The sequence below is a fragment of the Alligator sinensis genome, unplaced genomic scaffold (assembly GCF_000455745.1).
Source record: "Alligator sinensis unplaced genomic scaffold, ASM45574v1 scaffold294_1, whole genome shotgun sequence".
NCBI lineage: Eukaryota > Metazoa > Chordata > Crocodylia > Alligatoridae > Alligator > Alligator sinensis.
In genome coordinates, this window is record NW_005842305.1 from 1,579,245 (window position 1) to 1,587,633 (window position 8,389).

The following is an 8,389-nucleotide window of genomic DNA, read 5'->3' on the forward strand; positions in this document are numbered from 1 at the left end:
CCAATCTGTGAAGGAAGGTTTGTACCTGCAGCAAGGTAGTTCAGTGCATGTTAATGCTTTAAAATTTGTGACAAAGGGATGGTGTGGTAATAGGAATCTGTCTGCTGACTATTGGGCTTTAGACCAAGCTCAATTGAATACAAAGAATCAACAAATTTAAGAATATTGATCGTTTTACAAAAGGTAGCTCATTTTCCATTTTTTAAATGAAATTGGAGATAATATTTAAGTGTTTTCAGACTTTGGGATCTTGGAGTCTCGTGTTGATGTTTAAATTATAGGCAAAACTGGCACTGACTGATCTCAAGTACATTTAATGAGACTCCTTTTGTGCATCATCTATAATGAAAATGCGTCCTGCAAACCATTATCATTTGGCCCCCAGTGCTGCCTGTGGGTCTTGGATTGGACCTGCATGCGAAGCTTCGGTCGCTGATTCGATTAGGCAGAGGTTCGGCCCGGTTCCGAATCAAATCAGGAGATCCTTTAATATCTCCAAATCGAATCAGAACCCCCAAATTGATTCAGAGAGATTCAATAATTCGGACATAGACACAGCTTTAATGTTTTTTCTACATATCTCAAGGTACCAGGTGGCTTGTGAACGCTGAGATGGTGGGGCAGATGGAGCATCCCACACTTCTGGTCCGCTTCCAGGTCTGCCATGGAGCATGTGAGGAATCCTCCCCCCGCACCCCGGCTTAGCAACTGGTGCCTCCTCGGTCTGGGGGGGCACCCGAGGTCCCCCGCACGTTAGGCAGTGGACCAGAAGTACTTCCGGTCCACTTCCGTGTCCACTGCCAAGCACACGGGGGGAGTCCCTCCACGTTCCTGTGGGACGCTCCATCCACCCCAACATTGCAGCATTCACAAGCCACACCTGGTACCTCGAGGTATGTAGATAAAACATTTAAAGCTGCGTCTATGGCTGAATTGGCATCGAATCTTTGGATTCGGCCAAATCGAATTGGGACAGTGATCCGAATCAAATCACTGTCCTCTGCTTCAGGCCAAATCTGAATCGAATATGGCCTATTTTGCACACCCCTACTGCATGTCTCTGTGGTGCTTGTCAGATCAACGTTATGTGCCCCAGTGACTGTCCCAGCTGCTCATTCGGTCTGCGGAGCGTGATGAATTTGACACCCTTGATCTATTTAGTAAGTGTTATATATAGTGAGGGAACTGTGTTGTTTTTTGCTGCAGCTTCCTGCCATTCAGTATTTTGGGAATATTTGATTCATGGCTTCTGTATGGGTAATTCTGCATAAGTGACTAAAGTTTCAGAAGGACAGTGTCAATGGGCATTGTCAGCTTGCTGCTGGAAAACTGGGTCATCTGTTTATGCCTAAATATAGATCTGAGTAACTGTAGGCTTCCGTATCTGAAAATTTTGCTTTAAATACTTAACACAGAAATAGAAACTTCTCTTCCAAACCTGAGTAATGTAAATATTTTTTATCAATTCATACATAATGCCCTTAAAGAAAGCACCTTAACATGATTGCTCGTTGACACATTAAAATACAATAAAACCCTAATTTAATTTTTTTAAAGATAATTCTAGTACCCAAGATAAAGACCTCCTCTAGTTTGGCCATTAAGTTCCTCAGAAGCTAGCTCCACTAATGTTATTGACTAATCTGCCTTTTTTAACAGAAAACAAACATATGTATTATTTATTATTGCAATAGGTTTCTGAAATATGGGCAAGATCGGCTATTTTGTCTTGGAATCTCCCAGTTAGCTCGCAGAATGGAGAGAGCCAGAGTTACGGTGCAGCAACTTTTACATTTGAAGTCGCAATATCCAACAGTGGGAAAAATGGAAAATTTAAATCTGTTTATGTGTAAGTTTTAATTTAAACAGAATGCCTATGTTTAATATAGTGTTTGAGCCATGATGGTCCAGGAATTGTGAGAAGCAAGGATTTTTTTGGTTGGTATCTTTTACTGGACCAGCTGTATAGTTAAGATAGTTAGACAAGCTTTCAAATGCAAGATGTTCCCAACTGTACAGTTGGTCCAATAAAAGATACCAACCAAAGAAATCCTTGCCTCTTACATATGTTTAATATACGAAGACAGATCAGTGGTGTCTTTATCCAGAGCTGTTTGTTGATTTGCAAACCTGTTTTCTTCATGTGGAAATAATTTTAAGATATGTTGATCAGTTGCACACAAAGTAGAGATTGGAGACTTTGAAATAAAACACGCACATGTAGTTTTGCTTTTCAATAAACTTGTATTTCTGAAGTACATGAAAGAGCTATAACTCCCCATCCCCCTCCCTTCCACAGTGGAGAAGAAACAACAATTACCCTTCCTGATCTCAGACCAGCAACAGATTACCATGCCAGGTATGCACTGGAAATGTCTTGTATTGTTATAAATGAGAATTATTAAATTACTTCTGATTTTTCCTGAGGGAAGTGTGCATGAAATGTTATAAGTTCTTATTTGTATCATCTAGGTGAACATAAATGCTGTCTTCTGCTCTTCAGCCTTTCTTTCTACAGTCTGTCCTCTCTCCACCTTACATTCTTCAAGAAGTTGGGGGAAGATTCAGGAGACATCCTGTGCTGTTCCTCTTGAAAGGGCAGGGTGTAAGTCAGCATGAAGGAGATTTTTCAGGATTATCCAACCCATAGCACAGGCAGCTACTGTTTGTGGCATGCAAGCCACAAGCATGCAAAGATGCTTCTGTGAGAAGAGGTATCAGGTGTCACTGCCAAGAGCCAGATAGCACTTCCTTGTCCCTGCTGCCACTGCTGAATTCAGGCCTCTGGATCCTAGCTTGTCTTCTGCAACCACCAGTTTTAGGGCCAAGAGTTAATCTGGCTTTTGGTGGTGATGTCTCTCTCAAGGCTCTCTTGTGCCTGGAGACTTTCCCCCTCCAGTATGGCACCCCAGAGCACAAACTCTGTCAGGCTCTGTTCCTCATCTCTGCGGGGTGAGGAACAGAGCAGCACACAGGGAGAGTGGGTGCTTAATTTCTGGTATGCAAGCCAGAAAGGTTGGCCACCACTGTTCTAAATCGGGTCGGCAACTAATGGCCTGCGGGCTGAAGCCAGCCTGCTGAGCCATTTGATTATGCTCCGCAGATGCACGGCTTTAGCCACATTGCCCCAGTTCAGGGTCAGAACTATAGCACAGAAAATCATTGTCCAGTCTAAACTTTGCTTAGGCCAGGAGGAGCAGAGGATCCTTAGTTTGGGGCGAGCTTCTGTACTGGTCCCCTCAACTGTTAAGTCTTAACAACACTACAGGAGTTGAAACTGAGACTGGTTAGTTTGTAAGAGAGCAGATTCTACTTGTGACAAAGGAAAACTGAGTATCTGTGGACGTAGAAGTAGACTTGAGGGTCAGCAACTGCCACGCAGAGCTCTCAAAACCCTGACAGCTCACAAATCCCTGTTCCAGTGCCACTCAGCGGTACAAAAAAAAGATCAACTGGCTAAAGAAGAAGGACCATCAAGCACTAGGAAAGAGCCCAAATACTTTTGGGCTGTGGAAGGAGCCACTGTTAAGTCCTTCTGGATAAAAGTCTCAAACCATACATTGCAGAATAGGGCCTAGTGTGCTTCATGGTTCTGTACAGCTCCATTACATAGTTTGGTTACAGCAGGGAAGGGCAGTATATGGCCCGCAGGCCAGAGCTGGCTTGCGGGGCCCCTAAAAAGTTTAGAAAACTAATATTTATCTGCCCCAGCAGCATGTCAAATGTGCTATTGTGCAATGTACTCTACATACATTATACAAACATAGGTAAACAAGGACATACATTTTTTAAAATCAAATTAATGAATGGTTTAGATGTTTGATTTTTAGAATATAATTTGGTATTTTTCTTGTTCGGAAATGGCCAAACCCCTTGCTGAAAGGAGCACTTCTGGGGGCAAGGGGAGGGACTTCTGGTGGCAAAGGTCAGGGGATTAGGAGGCGGGACTTCTGGTCACAAGATGGCGACCAGGGCAGGGCATCTGTCAAGGGGTAGGGCTACCAATGGGGCCCTCAACAGCTTGCCGAAACTCAATAAGTGGCCCTCTGCCCGAAATAGTTGCCCGCCCTGGGTTACGGCATGTTTTGTTAGTTCCGGTTGCCATGTTTCACTTAAGAAGTCTGCAGAGTGGAAAACCAGTTGGGGTGCGGATTTTCAGATGGCCTTAGCTTTATTTGCTTTATTTCTAGTATGTAACTTTTGGTTGAAATGTTTGGCTTCATGACTTCGAAAGCTAAATTGTTTTCCATGTTTTTTTCTCTTAAAGTCCTAAATGTATTAATTACTTAGCTATTAGCAGTTTAATTATTTTTTCCAGATGCTATAGGATTGTACTTGAATTATTTGAAGGATTGTTTGAGATCCTAAGCTCCCCTTTATCAATATTATAATTTGAATACCTGTGTTTGACTCTGAGCCTACAGATGGGCTTTGTGCTCCACTTCTGATGGAGTTATAAGCAGTCGGTTCCGTTTCCTGCATCTCCTGTGTATAATTGAATACGTTTCTAAAACTGGCGTTTCATTTATAAAACATTGGTGTTACATAAAGGTTCTGTCCGAGAACACTTTGTCATTTGCTCTTTGTCATTCAGAGTTTCAGTAACAAGCAGTTCCATAAAAGAATCTGTTTCGGAATTGGTGAGTTTTACTACAGAAAGTTGTGAACCTGACCCTCCTGCTGCACCTAAACTAATTAACAGAACAAAAAACAGCTTGAGCTTACAGTGGAAGGTAAGTCTCTTGGCATATTCATTTAACAGCACCTTTAAACAACTGACAAAATAAAATGTACTAAATTTCTTTTAGGAGCTGGATTTTAAGGTGGTCAGTAAAGATTATTACTGAGAAATGAGGGTTGCCTATCTTCTCCCTCTCCTGCTTTTCTGTTTCTTCTTTGTTCAGCATCCTTTGTGTGCTATTAATAGATATTTTGTTAGGCTTCTGTCAGTATAAAATGTTTCTTTTGCACAATATAAAATATGCACAGAAACACATGAAGAAATTGGAAAAATCTTCATTATGTATGACAAAAGTGAAGAATAAATGCATCTAGAATTCTTAGTTTGTATGGTAAATTAAATATATATTAGATTGAGCTTCAGAGTTCTTATGCTTATTTTATGCTCAAGGAGTAGTGCAGACTCCTTGAATTAGCTTAAAGCTAAATTCTGACTATGTAGTTCATGTGGTTTTTAATGCATTTAGTATATGTATTCTGTATAGAAATACTGAAATATATTATGCATTTCGCCTTTTGGGTTTTTTGTATAGCTTGTGTTCCTCTCTGAAAAATATTTTGTACTTTAATACAACTCCAATTAGCAAAAATGTTAGTATGAACACCACACACAAAATATGCACTAAGAATCTGATTGTCAAAAACTAGTATGTAATTGGGTACCTAACTCATGCAGTTGTAGTTATGAGTTCAGACGCATGGTATGTGTATGGTTCAGTGGCCAGTTATGAGTATAACAGTTTGTATGAAGTAGGCAAGTGAAAATCTGAAAATGAAGATTAAAAATCTAGTGAGCTTCTCATTCTGATTGCTTCCCAGGCTGCTATGCTGGACCTAAATGTTGGATCCCAAATGCTTTCGACTCGTTGGTGCTGGGCAGTATATAGGCCTGTAGAAGGCCATCTCTCTCTGGATCTTAATTTAAAAGCAATTTTGCTGACAGATTCTGTACCTGATATCCCGCTTGACCATGGGGACTGTTGGGCTGAAACTCGAGCTCTACTTCTCTCTGGGCAAGGAGAAATATGCAATTAACTCATGGCACTCGTCTGATAATCCAGTCAGAAGCTTTATTGACTACACAAATATCAACTAAATAGAAAGCAGTTAATCAACTGGGTTTGCCAATATGCAGGTAGCCAACTTTACTGGGTTTGCCAGAATATAAGCAGGCAGTTACTAAAAACTGAGAGCGCTAAGGTGAATCCTCGCAGTCTGTCCAGAACTGTTACTCAGGAGTCACTCCCCTCAGGTGGCTGCACTGGGTGAGCTTCCTGGGTTGCACTGCTCCAAGTCCAAAGGCTTGATCTTCCTTTAGAAATCCATGATGATCTCTCCCTCAGAAATCCATGCAGGCAATTCAAACAGTGAACAGCTATTTCACTTGGTTAGGCTATTTAACCCTTTAGTGATGTCACCATTACTAATGCTAACCAAGCTTGTTGTATAACATTTTGGCTTATAAATCTTAAATGTATAATAGCACACCCTTACACACCTGGAATATTTTCCTGTTACCACACTAGTTAATCCCAGTGAACCCCACGTTATTATCTCAATTTATGGTTCTATTGTTTTATTGTTCAGGATGTTCCCTGGCATTTTACTGGGGTTAGCTTTAGGCCAAAATAATTGCCATTTCTAAACTGAATCATCTCAAAAAGACTTCTGGGAGTTTGGTCAACTTGACACGACCAGATTTGATTTTCCTTGCAGCAGGGACCTGCAACTTAAATTAGCAAAGCTCTGAAATTAGTAGCAACCCTCTCGAGCTTCCCTTATAGCTATTACATACTCCCAGAGTTTTATTGAAGCTCTGATTTATTGTTTCCCTCTTTGGGGGACTACATTGACAGTGTAAGTAATTAGCGCACAAAATATCTGAACATACATATTTTGCTCAAAAAGAAATACCAAGCTGTACACAGGATCTTGCCTTGGTCACCTCTGTCCTTCTGGGAGTCCTTTAAGCCCCTACAGTCTTCCAGGGAGCCTGGGACTCTTCTGTGTGTAGAGTTGTCTTCTAGTGTGTTCCTATTCTAGCATGCATGTGAGCCCTCATTCTTGTAAGCACTGTTTTGGTTACAAGTCCTAGTGTGAGAACTCATGTCCTTGCCATGCTGCGTATATCAGGATGACTCTGATAAGTCATTAGCAACCTATTAGTCCTTCCGAGGAGTTTTTGGTGACCAATAAGTTTAAGGTTATTCCTTTGTTAATGTTCCTTTTAATGCCTGGCAAGGTTCTTTGGGTAAATCCAGTATCTTTTATTAGACAAACTAAAATAGTTGGAGAAATTCCTGAAAGCTTGCAAAGAAGAATTTCTCCAACTATTTTAGTTGGTTTAGGAAAGATACCAGATTTTCCCAAAGAACCTTGTCTGCCTATGTCCTTAGACCAACATGGCTATAACCAAGACCCTTTTAATGCCTGCCCCATTCAAAGGCAGACACCCAGGTGTCAGTCTCCCTCCCCTTAACAGAAGAGGTATGAGGGTGAAAGACAGCCACAGGAGTATAACAGAGTTCATAAAGATTACAGCGTTCATTAGTTGAGACAGATTCCCAAACGGTCACAATTGGGTTGCAGATGATCACACGTGAATATATTGTGTTTGCACAGGAGCCACAGGTACAATTGAAAAAAGTTAGCACCGTCTTCAAATGTCTGGGTGTTAGGTCAAAGGCGGTTGGAATCCCTGTTTTCTGTATTAAGGTTCTTTAGTTTAACATGCACTTTTTTTTGCAAAGCTTTAATTTTAACATTAATCGTTGTTTCTTTATTTCAGTCCTCAAATGACAATGGTTCCAAAATAACAAATTTTCTCTTGGAGTGGGATGAGGTAAGCCTGCTTTGTGGTGAGAAACATTGTTTACAAAAATAAATGCTTTGCAGATGTGATGAAAATATATATTTTCCTACATACATATACTGTTTTTATTGTGCCAATAAAGTAAGTAGCCAACTTTTTTTTTTTTTTTAACCCCAAAAATCTGTATAGCTCATCTGTTTTGGATGAATTCTGCTTAGTTCCTCTGTGGATCAGTGTTAAACTATTATTTGTACCATCCAAAGAAATGTTTGTATTGGCTCACATTGATTTCATTCTTCAAAGAACATCACTCTCAATATTTTTGCATTCTTATTAAGTGAGCTGACCAACATCAGAGGTTTAGCATTCTAGCTTGGGTAGGTATCTAAGGACTTTGGATGCTTATTTCTAACCAAGTCTCAAATTTCTGAGTGACCGTTTTTGTGAACCATTAGGTTTATTCCCAGTTGTCACCAGTATTGTGTTCTTCGTAGGACTGATAATCTGTTCTTCTTGGATCAGTAATTGTTCTGAAAAAAGGTTAATTTTTCCCCTTAATCAGTTGGTTGCAGGCCACTTATTTCCCTGTTTGCCTAATATCTAGAACTGAAAATTCAGACAAGGTTTTGTGATATTAAATCACTTTTCACTGGAGAGGTGATTTAATATCAGAAGTAATGACCCCCCTCAGACTCAATTTTTAAATTTGATTAATTTTTTGAATTAGTGGAGTAGAAATCAGGAAAAGATGAGGAAAAGGAACTTTTTTTTGTCTTAAAAGCGCAGTTTGTTTGTGTTTTAAGTTACTTATGCAGTTTATTTTATTTCTTTTTTGAA

General features: G+C 40.2%; 1 protein-coding gene across 1 annotated transcript in view; it reads left to right on the plus strand.

The window, feature by feature from the left end:
- Positions 1-8,389, plus strand: part of LOC102377748 (fibronectin type-III domain-containing protein 3A-like) — an 84,009-nt gene that overhangs the window by 58,618 nt on the left and 17,002 nt on the right. Inside the window, exons 9-12 of the mRNA XM_025209725.1 lie at positions 1,695-1,849; positions 2,300-2,359; positions 4,595-4,733; positions 7,529-7,595. Coding sequence (XP_025065510.1) covers positions 1,695-1,849; positions 2,300-2,359; positions 4,595-4,733; positions 7,529-7,595 — 421 coding nt within the window. The remainder of the gene's footprint in view (positions 1-1,694; positions 1,850-2,299; positions 2,360-4,594; positions 4,734-7,528; positions 7,596-8,389) is intronic.